The sequence below is a fragment of the Montipora foliosa genome, chromosome 13 (genome assembly GCF_036669935.1).
Source record: "Montipora foliosa isolate CH-2021 chromosome 13, ASM3666993v2, whole genome shotgun sequence".
NCBI classification, from domain to species: Eukaryota; Metazoa; Cnidaria; class Anthozoa; order Scleractinia; family Acroporidae; genus Montipora; species Montipora foliosa.
Window position 1 is genome coordinate 37,448,107 of NC_090881.1, and position 15,428 is coordinate 37,463,534.

At 39.4% G+C, this 15,428-nt stretch overlaps 2 protein-coding genes across 3 annotated transcripts in view; one reads left to right on the plus strand and one right to left on the minus strand.

Moving 5' to 3' along the window:
• The window catches only part of LOC137983704 (fibroblast growth factor receptor 2-like), a 48,563-nt gene extending 42,558 nt beyond the window's left edge, over positions 1-6,005 (plus strand). The window contains exons 18-23 of one of the 2 annotated variants that reach the window (XM_068830872.1): positions 1,205-1,327; positions 1,501-1,571; positions 1,714-1,754; positions 2,410-2,506; positions 3,033-3,132; positions 4,442-6,005. In XM_068830872.1, the coding sequence (XP_068686973.1) occupies positions 1,205-1,327; positions 1,501-1,571; positions 1,714-1,754; positions 2,410-2,506; positions 3,033-3,132; positions 4,442-4,507 (498 nt within the window). In that variant the 3' untranslated portion in view covers positions 4,508-6,005. The remainder of the gene's footprint in view (positions 1-1,204; positions 1,328-1,500; positions 1,572-1,713; positions 1,755-2,409; positions 2,507-3,032; positions 3,133-4,441) is intronic. The other variant, XM_068830873.1, reaches the window with a different exon arrangement.
• Positions 6,006-6,222: 217 nt separating this feature from the next.
• LOC137983699 (hemicentin-1-like) overlaps positions 6,223-15,428 on the minus strand; it is a 103,424-nt gene continuing 94,218 nt past the window's right edge. Inside the window, exons 25-26 of the transcript XR_011118996.1 lie at positions 6,799-6,817; positions 6,223-6,301 (exon numbers count right to left, since the gene is read on the minus strand). The gene's annotated coding sequence lies outside the window, so the exon portion shown is untranslated. The remainder of the gene's footprint in view (positions 6,302-6,798; positions 6,818-15,428) is intronic.

The window sequence follows — 15,428 nt, forward strand, 5'->3', positions numbered from 1 at the left end:
ATTAAATAAAGAGGGGCCACTAACACTTCCTTGGGTGGTGCCTTTGTTCACGCTGATCCAATCACAAGTGATGCTATTGCAGACAACCCGTTGTCACCTATCAGTAAGAAAGCTTAAGTACCAATTAAAAATATATGGATTAAGCGGTAGGAGTTTACGTTTGGAAAATAACATATCGTGTTTAACAGTGTCAAAGGCCTTACTGAAATCCATTGCAAGCACCCTAACTTCATTGCATCCCTTTTGATCCAAAGACTTAAGAATTTCATGTTGCATTATTAACAGAGCGCCAGTACAACTGCCACCTTCTGTTTAAGCAAACTTTGTGGGGCTCAAGCTACTCTCGACAATGTTCTTAACATAAGACTTATAAACAACCTTTTCGAATGCTCTAGCAATAACTGGGGTTATGTTTATTCCCCTAAAGTCGCCATTTTCCTTGGGAATTTCAACCTTGGGAAGAGGGGTTATGTTGGCACTCTTCCACCAACAAGGCCATACATGGGTTTTAAGGGACAGGCTCCATATTTTAGCTACCGCAGGAGTAAGGAGTAAGGATCACAAGGATCAAAGGATCAAAACTCCGGCCATATCTACACTCAGGGTCTTTAATTAATTGAGGAAAAAGTGCTGCCTTTCTGATGACATCTGAAATGGTTACACTCTCTAGTATTCTCAGATTCGCACGATAAAGCATTGGCCCTGTCTCACAACTCTTCCATGTTTATAATCCTCTGGGACGTAAAAGAACCCACACACTATTCAAAAAGAGCAGGACATGGAACTCCTGGTGTTGTGGTCTGTCCTCTGTAGTAAATCATGGTTGGAAAGGTAAATGCTTGGAGATACTAGCTACACCAAAATACTCTAATAATGCAAGGGTAAAGAAAGATATGATATGATATTAGTCTTGTTTATGAAGTCATTAGTATAAGTCTTATTAATAGCAACATATGCATCTGTTATCAACAATTGTCATTGCCATTGTATATTGGCAATGCTTTTGTTAATTCTATTATCGTTGCTGCTGTCGTCACACCTGCATGTGCCTGCCATTGCCATTCTCGCTGGATCCGGAATGGCCACTCATTGTAAATGTCATTAACGTTGTCAATGAAACTGCTCTGCCCGCGACCACTCAATGTTTTTTTCACTGTCAAATTTGTTGCAACTAACCAATGATGTGAAAAATTGTTCACTTTAGATCATACACCGAGATCTTGCTGCTCGTAATGTGCTGGTTGGAGAAACAGAAACATGCAAAGTAACAGACTTTGGAATGGCTAGAGATGTGCAACAGGAAAACATTTATGAAAGAAAGACGAGGGTAACGAAACGTTTTAAACTAGAACTTACAAAAGTATAGGAAGCTCGAGCTTACAACTTGATGGGTGCAACTTCAAAGGGTACAAAAACGTCAGATGCCGATTTTTTTGTTCCAAGTCGTAACCATAAAACGATTAAGTATAATCCATTCTGTTTGCTACCTTCAACTGCCAGGGTCGGTTGCCAGTTAAGTGGACAGCGTATGAATCGCTGCTGTATGGAAAATACACCACAAAGAGTGACGTGTAAGTAGACTTACTCGTTTTCGCTTTAAGATTGAGAAGTGATGTTTCGTCTAAAATCGAGTTCACCTACTATTCGACCATGCCTGACCTTAAATTTGAATGTACAAAATGATAAGTCTGTGGTGATTTCATTTTTTAACAGATGGAGTTATGGAGTTGCTCTTTATGAAATCTTTACCGTAGGTAAGAATCTGCTATAGTTTGCTGTTTTACCCTCTTCGAGATCATATCTTCAAGTACTGTAAAATTCTGATTTCGGATTCGGCGTTGCATCTTGGAAATGGCTTACTTGATATGTCCAGTACTGTACCTAATTAGAGGCACGCGGATTTCAATAAACGTCGCGAAGTGTCCCCTTGCTCTTTCTATGACTTCAACATCAATCGTGTCTCGGAATACAAACAATTAACGTTACGAAGTGTCACCCAAATGCTGCTCCTCGGGTAGACTGTTGCATTTACCCTGAACTCAAATACCTCTAACGTTTACCCTTACCTCATTGTTAGAAATAGGTAGCAACGGCAGGGACACCTCGTGTTGGATGTCAAAATTCAGTGTCAAGTGCCCTCTTGAGGATAGGTATTCAGATTTTCTCGGTAGATTCGCTCTGAGAATCAACTTAGAGAAAGCAGGATTAGCCTTAAGCCAGCTGATTAAAAATAAATATTAATTAACTAGAATATTTCCCATACACAGGCTGAGTAGGGAATTAGGATTCAACGGTATCCTAATCTAAGTCATAAATGCGTTTTGTCGTCATGGCTAGCAGTGGATGGGAAGTTAACAGGGATGGTGGTTGCGGGTAAACATTTCCTTCTCCATTTTTTTTTCTTTCCAGGTGGTTCTCCATATCCACGGATGGATGGCAAGAAAATTGCAAGTTTGCTTCAGCAAGGTTACAGAATGCCGAAACCACAACACGTGGACAATGACTTGTAAGAAAAATGCTGTTTTGTTTGTTTTACACTCTGCTTTGTTTATCCTTTACTTTTACGTCATTTAGTTCAACGACAACGACCCAAAGAAAATTTAATGTGGAAAAATAATCGTTCGCCAACTGCGAAATACCTTTTAGCGCATAGCACACTTCTTTCATTTGACTTATCTGCAAGACCTTAACCAGAACCGTAACCATAAAGTAATACATGAAGTTCTTAATAGGCTTAAGTAGACACCAAGTGTCACATTATGACATGTATGCAAAGTAAAAAAAGTTGATGTTATGATAATAGGGTCACTTTGCGACGCCAATACCAGGTAAGGTGAAGGTCATTATTTTGCCTCAAACGACAATGATGACCGAAAATAATATTGTAAAATTGCGTATTCCAATCTCAAACTTGGATGCCCTTAATGCCTTTGCATTCAAAACCTTCAGTTATCTCAATAAATAAAATTTGATTCAATACGACTTATGCTTGAGACACAGTAAGGTAACAGTGTAATGAAATTATTCCCAAGGTATCAAATCATGATGAATTGCTGGCAAAATGAACCTGAAGCAAGACCGTCATTTGCTGATTTAACACAACAGCTAAAAGGAATGGAAACCCAGCACAAGGTCAGATTCTTTATAAAATTTTAATGCAAGCCAATAGCCAACTTCTATATGTCCTGTGCGTTGATTCAGCAGCTTTATGGGCATTTATCAATATTTTTTTATTTGTATTAAACTTCTCCTTAAGAATTATGAGACAAAGAAAATATCGCCAAGCTGTGACTTTTTTACGTAATAGCCTCAGAGGCATGGCCCAGTATCAATTGAAGGCACTAAAAGTGGTCCTTCAATTTGAACGTGTAGACCTTACAGGAGCTTAGAGCGTGGATGATACTTCAGTGCTCGTTCTTGCTGCGTAATTTCAAGTGAGTTAAATACTAATAATAATACACTTTATTTAAAGAGGGTGGCACGGAATAGTTGAGGTAACTAATAAACTTGTGGCCCTCTATTTAAAAATTCTTACAAAACTAATGCAATATGATAAAAAGTGTACATAGAAATGTGAAAGCTAAAAATACAATGTAAGTTAAATTCCAACATGACCATCAACTAAGCTGAGAATTTAAATCTGACAAGAACTTGAAAACTAATTGTAAATAAAAATAAAACATGGCTTGAGAGCAAATAATGAATCAAAAGTTAAACTATAAAATGGTGAAGCTTCCATTGTACAGCAAAAAGATTTTTTCTAAAATTGTTCCTAAAAGATTCCAATGATACGGAATTCCTGAGTTCTAGACTTTGGCTGTTCCAAAGTTGACAAGTAGTAACTGCGAATGATCTACCGCCTTCAGTCATACGATTAAATCTTGGACAAATAAAGTTAATGTTACTATATCTTGTAGTACGATTGTGTTGCTGACTATTGAGTATTAAAGAGCCTTCACTATATAGTATAGTATTCAGTAGTATAGTTTTTTATAGTTTTCGATATATAGTATAGTATTCAGTAAATACGTAAGTGACAAAAGCACTTTGGTCGATGCATCACAAAATTGTGAAAACAAACCGGACGAGTCATAACAAAGCATTTTCACTCACTGGACCGACAGTCATGTTGCTTTGCTTAATTAAACAAAAAGGGTAAACCTAATCGAAAAAGATGGTGTTTTTTATGGTCACTTCGGACCACAAAATGGCTGCCGTTTCTCTGTCTAACGGAATAGCAGTATGGTCACCTTGACGTCATATAAGTGGTTCGAACAGGTGGCAACAAGATGTGAGAGATGTATGGGACGTATAACTTTTTGTTTTGAACAAAGAGGGAGGGGGGGGGGGGGAGGAGGAGATCTTTTGTGATGTAATTTTGTAAACTAAATCGAAAAAGAAAAGCATCTTTCAATATGTGCTTTTTTTATTTCTTTTGCAGAGGCTGCTCAACATGCATATTTACAACAATGAACTGTACGCAAATTTGGAGGACTTGAACGCATAAAATAAAAAGCAACCTTAACTCTTCTGTTTTTCAAAAGGAACTTTAATCATTTCGACCTCACACTTGACTTTGATAAGAAATTTCCCTTTCAAATAATCCAAAGTGAATCAACATCTACATTTCATTTTAATTGATTTAGTTAAATTCATTAGTCTCTTTAAGAGGCAGGTTTTTCGTGCTCCTCGGATAGTTGCAATACATCTATTATGTGAAAACAGGAACTAGGGATCATGGATAGGACCCTTGCTTCGAAGTAGCGCAGTTGTGGGGAAAATGGCTGCTAATTTTTGTTAACTTGTCGCAATTTCTAAGACGCATAAATTGTGAAATTTCGAGGAGAAATTTGGAAATTGTAATTTTTAGCTACGACGAATGGATTTATTTTGACCATTAAGAACATTTTAGCCAGCTGCACTTAACAACTAAAGGAAAAAAAACGTTGGAGAATTTCAGTAGGTAATCGAAGTGATATGAAACATTTAGTCGTATGTATGAAGCTTTTTCTTGATTACAGGGCGTTAAGGTCCCTTAAACGCCAAATGGACATATCACCAAGGAATACCATAAAGCACATCTTATACCCCATTCACACCAACAAGACATGTCTAATTAAACTGGGTTTAACAAAATAAAAATAAGTCACAGAAAAATGTAGGACTGGCTTTCACATGAGATTCAGGTTTGTTTCAACACATGCTTTGATCTGTGATAAATTCGTAGTCGACAAAAGTCAGTAAATATGATTTAAAAAGAAAACACTTTGAAACCGTGTTTAACTAAACATGTTTAAAACATGTTTAAGGTTTGGTGTGAATGGGGCATTAGACAACACTTAATTTGTAAATATACAAGATTCCTTCTTGGAGCAATAGCTCTTTTGACACACCCATTAACTGATTTACCTTAGCTAAGGCTTATCCGAAACGGAAACTCGCTCTTTTAACAATTACAAGAAGTCTTAGGCAGTACAATTGTAGAAGAAAGGTTTTATTTTTTATAAGACGTGTAAACGGAAATAAACTCGGGTATTTTTAAGTTTTTTAGAATTGTGTTCTAGTTAACAAATAGATTCCATGTTGCCGTGTATCTGTTCAGTAATAAATCACAGATGACGTCAATTAATGTGGTAAGAGCAAAAAACGTCTTTTGTGATCAATAGGGAGCTTACGCAAGGAGACGACGTCGGCTACGAGAACGCCACAAAACAATAGCTCTAACGAGAAAAAAACAAAAGCTCTGCACGCCCTGCACGTACGTTTTTCATGTTGGTGCATTTCTTTACCGTCCTCGTCCTGACAACAACGAGAATTGAGCAAATTTCAGGTTGTGTACAGGACATGAGAACATGACGCAACATGATTTTATCCCCAAACAACCACACTGTTCATGCCAATTTTATTCCCGCAATGTTGATACACACTTTTCGTTCCGAACGACTTGGGATTGTAACGAAATTATCACAATAACGGGAAATGGTATTTTTAGACGACGTTCTCATTGTCGTCGCCGTCGTGCTTGCGTAAGTTCCCTAATTACTGAACAGACGCACAGCAAAATAAATCGTTGTGTTTTATATAATAAATTATTAAACTGTACAAAAAAGCATATTTTATTGTAAAATCCTTCAAACATATTTAAAAGACCCTTCATTTGGCTAAGTCTATGCCTAAAATTGGTTTAGGCCTAGGGTTAGGCTAATTGAGGGTTTTGGGTTATCTTCAAAAAGGTACAACGATGACCTGCAACGAGTGACCCGTTAAAAATGATCCGTGTTTTAGACCTTCCGAAGAAATCCTGAAAATGAAAAAAAAAAAAAAGTTCACATTCGCATTTGAAACATTAGTACGTCTTTAGCTTTTCCAAGTGCACGTGGTCTGAAAGGAAAAAGTAGAACAATCATTTTAAAATCATTCTTTGTAATATTTTACGTCAAATGAGCCTCGACCTGGTAGCTTTATGCATTAATCAAATTCTGTGCCTCACATTTCACGATAAAAAGCAATTACCAATTTTACGCAAGTTTCTTCTTGAAAAATATATTAATTTCCGTTAATAGAAAATGTGGCAGGCTTAGCAACACTCTAGCTCTTTTAGAGAAGGCTCCACACTCTCCAGAAAAAAAGTGGCCTTTTCCCACCCCTTCCCCCTGGAACGAGCTTCCCCCTCCTCCTCCGGGACGAGTGGAATAATTGCTCTTTGGAAAAAGGGAGGGAGAGAGGACAGATGTTCGGGAGAAAAAATAAAGAAGTGAAAAAAAAGGGATGCTTAAGTGATCAACAACAACTACATACCGATCAAGTCCTTGACCTCCTAACAAAGGAAAAGATGTTAATAAAATTTCTATAAGCATGAAAAATGGCAAACTGAAAGCAAAGCCAGTTTGCTGAACACGACATTGGGTGACTAAACGCGCCCAAAGGGAAAAAAAAAGAAAATAAAATTCGCTGTTTTGCTTTTGTGTTTTTCTGCTGTTTAGTCGTAACATGTCCAAGATGAGCAGAGAACGAGAAAGGAATGAACAAAACTTCAAAACGCACCGTCAGAGACCTTATTTTGTTCATCAAATACTATTGTGCATTGGCGCTACCGTCCACATCGCCGTCGTAAATCTCTAACGACGATGGCGGCTACATGAGCGTTATCTAAATATATCATTTTATGATGCTGTAAATAATTTCGCGATCACTCCCAAGTTATTCGGCATAGAAAGTGAGTACCAATATGCTAAGAATACAATTGCTATGACAAAGGGTGTGGATGTTTGGGGATAACATTTGAATGAATTTTTTTCATCAGGTGCTCGTGTCCTACACGAAACCTGAAATATGGTCATTTTACACGTACGTCATTTGAAAGCTTAAAGCAACGATGATGTCAAGGAAAGCGAGAACGGCAGAATGGGTTTAAATAATGAACAAAAACGATGTACACTCCGCACATGTGTTTTAAATGGTATTATTTTTGTCCAACGAAGTGAAATGACAAAATCTGAGGTTTTGTGGAGGACGCGAACACCCCATGATAAATTTTTGATTTTTATCTCCAAAACTCTACACCATTCTTACCAATTTCATTCCTGGAAGTTTGTACACATTTTCCATGGGAAATGACTTGGAATAATCCCAGAGTTGTTATAATATCACGAAGTTCTGTTTTTTCGAGGAATTTTTCGTAACCGTCGTCGTCGTCCTTGCTTGAGGTCCCTATTTGGGAGTTTTAACAAGGACAACGGCAACATCAGCGACAACAACGGCGACGGCAACAAGAACGTCACAGATTTGTATATTTAGCTGTCAAAAACAACACCTTTGCACGCCCTGCACGTGCGTTTTTTGACTTTTGTCCATTTCTTTGCCGTCGTCAGCAAAACAAGACAACGTAAAATAGCCAAATTTGAGGTCTTATCAAGAACGTCAGCACTTTACGATAATTTTTTTAAAGTGCCGCTCAGACGAGTGTCATTTTTGAGGAACTACCACACCCTTCTCATATTAATTTCATTAGTCACTAAGTAAATGCAATAACGCGAATTTATATTTTGAGACGAGGTTCTCGTTGCCGTCGCCGTTGTCGTTGCTTAAGCTACCTAATCCGATAATAATAATATCTGAACTGCTAATCGCCCTTACTCGTAGTCGGAGACTGAATTGCTAAGGACGGAGCTCAACGAAGTCGGACCAAGGAGCTGTGCAGCTGGCTAGGCGCTCGGCCTTAACTTAGCACTATCGTAGGTATTTCGCAACTATTCCATTTTGTTCAACAATAGGGGCCAACTATTATAAAACTGCATTTTAGGAACGGTTCGAAAGTGAACACAAAAAGTGAACGATTTTCTATTGAATGCTGACGCTGTCGTCAAAACCTGGAAGTTGCTGATTTCACGTTTAGTGGACTACGGCAAAAGAACGCACTGAAATGCGTGCCGCTCGTGCAGCAGGTTTATTTTTCCTTCTTCAATCTATGATCTTAAAACAGTAGAAGCTCTTGAATTGATTGCCTTAATAGTATACGGCCATCAAGTAGAATCAAGGATCATTCTCACACGTCGAAAGCCGTACTCCTTAATTACGAACTGAGTCTTTTATGTCGACCTTGTGTTTAATATCGTCTGCCTCAAGGACCCCAAGGGACTTACATCCTTCTTCTTCTTCTTCTTCTTCTCCCAATAATTTTCTCAATTGTTTATCATCCGGTAAGCGGATGCCATCGCAGCGGTGAGGCTTTCCTCTTTTAATGATCATCACAGCGCATTTGAAAATTTCAAACTTCTTTCTCATCTCTACCCGGTTCCCATTTTCCGTACAGCTTGAGGTCGTCCATGAAAAATAAGTGAATAATCCTTTTACCATTTCCAAAGTCGCAACCACCTTTCACCTTCCCTAGAACGTCGGAGTGTCAGTGGTATTAATGACCTCATTAATAACAGTACAAAAAGGAGAGGTGACAAACCATCTCTCTGAAAAATTCCACGTTTAATGTCTACTTCAGCCAGTTTGACCTCCGGGTGTTAGCTCTGTTCTCCAGCCCTCCATGCTGCTTCGCAGGAATCTTATCATGTTATCAGCTACTCAAAGGAGCTCCACGCACCTTATTAACCAGGAGTGCGGTACCACGTCAAAGGCTCTCCTGAAATTAAGGGCCCACAGACGGATTTTTCGCGCGTTTCTAAAGAAGGGAAATGTTACTTCCGGTAACTGACGTCATCATATCATGAGCTGACAAGAAAACCCACTCACAAGCAAAAGTCACCACACGAACTGTTGTTTCCATCGAAGGTGTTTCCTCGCCCTTCTTCGCGCCCGTTCTCAGATCAACTGCGCATGCGTAAACGAACTGACTTCAGTCGACACCGCGGCAAAATGAGTGCGCAGGCTTGAGCCACGCGCGAGGGACTGGTACCAATTAATTTTGCAATAGAAACAACAGCGCGGCAAAATGGCGGCAATTTAAATTCTCTGTGTTTGTTTTCATTTTGCGATGATAAGGACAACACTACTTTGATAAGGTTTAAATTTTGAAGAGAGCTTCCTGAAAGACTAATCTTCCGTGTGTCTTTTCAAACCAAAAAACTATAATAATAATAATAATAATAATAATAATTATGGCATTTATATAGCGCCATATACACTAGCTGCTCTATGGCGCTTCACAATTCTACAGTTAAAAAATATTTTATACAAAACGAGATGCTTCTGTGAAGGATACACTGGGTTGCCTGTGGTACGTGCTACAGAAAATCAGAAGGCACTGAATTGTGTGGTATTGAAATACAGCATTCCAGTCTCTGAAGAACAACAAATAAAGGAGAAGCGAGAAACATTGGCTTCTGGGCTGACATGTTGATAATTTTCAAGTTCCCTCACAACTTCTGTTTACCACAAGTGTGCCCTCTAAGCATCTGACAGTTTTCTAATACTAAAGTTCACTGAAGTTAAGCCCTGCCGGGCGGGGTTAGTGTTTGGATGGGAGACCAAGACAACATTCCCCTCATAAAACAGAAGCATCGGACCGAAAATACTACTAACTCTAACAAATGCGAACTCAGCAAGGTACAGATCTTGTTAGCTTGCTTTATGCAAAACAAATATTGATGAAAAAGCAAATAACTATTGATACACAGTTTTCAGAAAGGGCAGAAGGAAGTTTCCCGAACGGTCGATCGAGAATAAAATATTTACGACATCAAAACAACATTAATTTTGAACCGTGAATATAGAATATAAAAAGTTACGATCAGCGACAAACATTTTGGGAGATTTTTGCTACGTTCAAGTAAATTGCAAAATCGAAAGTGACATGGCCGGAATTCAGCGGGCGCCGTGATTAAGTTACCGCGGCATGTTTACTCGCCAAACAGTGAAGCATCTGTGTCAAATGATGGCAAGATACCGGGTTTTTGTAAGTTTCTTTTTCAGTCAAGTGTTATAAAGTTTGACAATGAAATGAGCGAAGTCAAAACAAAGATCACAATCGCCCAACTCTTATTTATGCAAAGTCAAAATTTACTCTCCAAGACGCGTACGACGTTATTTATCACCAGGTAATTCCATCATTTTGGAAATAGCAGCTACTTTATTATTCATCTGCGTCACAAGTTTTCATTGATTTTGGGCCTCATTTTGTTGAAACTCAAGCACGCTTCCAACAGGCCTGTGAACCCTTCCTGCTTACAGAGCAATACTAAAAAACTTCTCCCATATCACATTTGAACCTTAAGCTCGAAAATTCAATACAAAACATGATATTATAATTCACAAAGGCAGAAAATACCACAGAATCCTTTTCCAGCGAAAAAATTATTGAAACTAACAACATATTTGCTCTTAGAGGCGAAAACCTCTTCCTATTTCATTGCGTGCGTGAAGACAAGAAACTCAATCGTGTAAAATTACCATGTACTTCAGGTAAATAGAGCTCACTTTGATTTCGTCTCGACGGGCGATAGATTGTTGTCGAAGTCCAGTACTCGTCGCTTTTGAGCTTCCTGCCTAGTTTATCCAACTGACTTTCCATTATTGAGCTCCATAAGGGTATATTTTGTTTAAGGATCCACTAAAACGCCATTCGCGTTATATGACTTTCGACGCCATTGCAGGTTCTACTGTGTCCACCAGAGAAATCTACGCAGTTCCACTACCCTCTCGATCCTAAGAACATACGGGTAGAAGGCTCTATGCACAAAGACACCACTTACCAGGGGAGTGACAGGCAAGACTTTTACCGACACGGAAAAAAAAAAAAAAACTAAAAAAAAGAAAAAAAAGAAAACAAACAAACTAACCGAAGACCTCGACTGGTTTGCCATAGGCAACCCAGTAATTATAAATAATATTTCTTAAAAAGCAAAGTCTTTAATTTACATTTAAAAAGAGTGATCGATCCGCTGTTTCTTATGTCAAGGGGTAGGGCGTTCCAGAGCTTTGGTGCTGCAACTGAAAATGCCCTGTCGCCATAGGTCCTTTGATTGGACCTAGGAATCGTCAGAAGACCCTGATCAACCGACCTTAGATTGCGACTAGGTTTATAATTCTTCAAGAGACTGTTAATATAGGCAGGAGCTAAATTATTGAGTGATTTATAAACTAATAATAAAATTTTAAAAATGAGACGACTTTCCACTGGCAGCCAGTGCAGTTCCCTGAGGATTGGTGTGGCACGTGCATACCTCGGCTTGCACGCAACGAGGCGGGCAGCACAATTTTGGACTGCTTGTAGCCGCTGAATCAGATATTTTGGAAGGCCGTACAAAAGTGCGTTGCCGTTGTCCAATCTGCAGGTGATGAAAGCATGCACAAGAGCTGCTGTGGAATCTTCGGACAGATATTTTTGGATTTTAGCAATTCGTCTAATGTGGTAATAACAAGACTTAGAAATAGAGTTAACATGTTCCTCTAGAGATAGACTATCATCAACTATAAAACCCAAACTCCTAGCTGAAACCGACGACTTTACAACCTGTTCGCTAATGGAGATAGAATCAAGCGAAGGACGAGGGCGGTACTTAGAACTAATTACTAAAAGCTCAGACTTATCGCTATTTAGTTTTAACTTGTTGAGCTTCATCCATTCATCGATATCGGATGCACAAGCCTCTATTGAATGGACGGCTGATGCTTGCCCCTCGCCACTGAGGGAATCAAAGGATAAGTATAATTGGGTGTCGTCCGCATAAAAATGGAAACCCATGTTATACCTCCTTACGATATCCCCAAGTGGCGAGGTGTATAGCAGATAAAGGATAGGGCCTAAAACGGAGCCCTGTGGCACCCCGCACGTCAGTGGCTGGTGTGAAGACTTTTCCCCTCTTATTTCCACAAACTGAAATCTATTGCTGAGATATGATTTAAACCAGGAGAGAGCCAGACCACATATACCGAAACGATGACTCAGCCGGCCGAGCAATATTCCATGATCTACAGTGTCGAAAGCAGCTGATAAATCTAGGAGAAGCAGTATAACAGACTGATGGTTATCTAAAGCAACAAGAATGTCATTGTTAACTCTAACTAATGCAGTCTCAGTACTATGAAGCTGCTTATAAGCAGACTGAAAAATTTCATCTAAATCATTTCGCATTACATAGTCAACAAGCTGGGAAGCAACTACTTTTTCAGTTAGTTTGGAAATAAAAATTAGATTGGAAAGAGGCCTGAAATTAGCGTAAATTTCAAAATCAAGACGTGGCTTCTTAAGAAGAGGGTTCAAAAGAGCCAATTTAAAACAGTCTGGTACCAAAGCAATAGACAAATTCACAATTTTCGTCATAACTGGAAGCAAAACTGACAAGCATTCTTTCAGGACATGGGCTGGAACTGGATCTAGAGCACATGACTTTATCTTAGAAAAACAAACAAGACTGGATAGCTGCTCCTCGGTGACCACTGTAAAGCTTGATAGTGCACAACTCGCAGGAGGCGACGGATCCATAAAAACAGATGTAGATTCACGGAAATCAGTAAGAGAGTCTAATGAAGATCGAAGGCTAACCATTTTCTCACAGAAAAAGTTAACAAACGAATTTGCTAAGGTGTGATCCGAAGAAGATGAAGGATAGCGAGCTTCAACTTTGGTGTGTAGTAGCTTGTCAACAGTCTCAAAGAGAACTCTCTGATCGTGGTTCGAGCTTTCAATGATGTCACGATAGTAGGAAGTCTTCGCTGACCGTAGTAGACTATTTACAACATCACACTGAAGAACATAGCTACGATAATCACTAGGCAGGCCAGTTGACCTCCAGCGCCGCTCAAGTGCCCTCCTCTTCCTCTTTTCGATGGCGATCTCTTCTGTAAACCATGGAGAATAGGGGCGGACAGTGACAGTTCTTGTCTTCAAAGGGGCATGAGTATCAAGCATAGATTTCAGGGTGGCATTATATTGTCGAACTAGGGCTTCAAGATCATCATCAGGTTCCAAAACCAGACAGGAGTTACCGAGTTTATGACAAAAATCAGTAAGTGTCTTGCGACAAGTTATTTCCTTCCTTTCAAGGGGAGGTTTTTTGAACTGCAAGTCGCAGTGGACTGCAAAATGATCAGAAATGCAATCACCCACACGACAGTTTGAGACAAGGCCATCATCACTAGCTCGTGTGATGATTGGATCGAGGGTGTGGCCGTCCCGGTGAGTCGCACCCACAACATGTTGATTTAAATCAAAAGAGTCCAAAATACTCATAAATCGCCTTGAATCAGAGTCATTTGGTCGATCTACATGGAAATTAAAATCACCAGACATCAACAGAAGACCAGCGGCCAGATTTAAGTGCTCGAGATATGTGGAAAATTCCTCAAGAAATAGGGCAACGCTAAGTCCATTTGAAGTAGATGGTGGAGGGCGATAAATATTAACCAGTCTCAGATTGTAATTTCCAGACGATTTCAAAACCGCTTCGTAGGCTTCAAAGCTCTTAAAATCAGCCAATTGTTGTTTGACGACTTTGAACGGTTTCTTGGTCAGGACCGCGACGCCGCCGCCATGAGAAGTAGTTCTGGGACCGTGAAAGAAATTATAACCGGCAGGACAGATATCCGAACAAAAGAAATCATCGAAGTCGCTATCACGTAGCCAAGTTTCTGTGATTGCAAAAATGTCCACGTCATGCTCAACAATAAAATCATTGAGCATAAGAGTCTTGTTTCTAATAGACCTGGCATTGACGAGGGCAAAATTGCAGAGCTGACGACGTTGAACAAATTCCGGAAGAGCCTGCAGAGGAATAGAAATCAAATTGCTTCTTACAACACCAGTACGCAGCGAGGCGAGACTTGTCGGAGCAATACGGTTCTCATCAGATGAAATTATTGTAGGAATTTTCCTGCGTCCAGCTCGACATCCACGATAGCGAAGAATACCAGAGCTCTTTAGTTCAGATAGTATAGAAGCAGGAAGCGAAATATCAGAAACGCGGCGAAGTTTATACAGTTCGCTCCTTGTGTAAACAGTGATGGTTGAACGAACATGCAAATTACTCGCCGAAGCAGCGTCTTGAAGCGATAAGTTCGAAACCGAAGAAACAGGTCCAGGGTTTCGAGACACGTCCACAAAGATAGTAATATCCACAGGAGGATCATGCCCAGCAACAACGACAGACGTCTGTCCGTGCTTGCTCCATTTTGAGACACTGTAAGACGTCGTCTTGAATCCGCTTTTCGCGAAACTGATTTTAAAGTTTCCGCCATTGTTATAGTTGTTGGAAAATATTTTGAGAGCAATAACTGTCTCAAAAAATTCTTGGGAGCTTGTAAAACCCACCAAACGATTTAGACCATCATTAGGAGAATATCTGTCAACATCATGTAAGGCAAAGCGACCAATAAGAACTAAAACATTAATAAAAAGTAGAGAGCTAAAACTCACGGTGGCAGCCATGCCGGCGCCTGTCGTAATATTTATATTACCTTGCATTCGAGCGCTAGAGCAAAAGGACGAAGTTCGTAATGTTATTAGTCGCGATGGTCTCTGCGTTGGTAAACCTCTGGGGGAAAAACTGTGCACTGAGAAGGAAAACGCCGGGTAAACATCTTTGCAAGGGCAGAATGATAATTCCTTCTGCGAAGATGGCTTATGTTGCTCCTGTTGAATGAGGAAATCGTCTGTTTGTTTCATTGGAATCATTTGAAAGTGAGAAATAAGCTTAAGTTCTTTTCATGCCCGCATCCCATTCATTCTGCAACTTGGATAAGTCACTTACTTGCCCTCCATTCTCATATTTTACAACACTGGTTACTTTTACAAGAGTGAGGCAATAAAATAAAGAAAATAAGTCTTAATTTTAAGAGAGGATCGCAAAAAAGTTTTGAAACTAAGTATAAATTTGACTCCAATGCTACTTGATGTTTCCCTTTTACTTAGAGTTTGGTAGTGGTCCATCGTTGAAAATATTTTTCCAGTATTTTTCCTGCAGCTGGCTGGTAACTGTAAT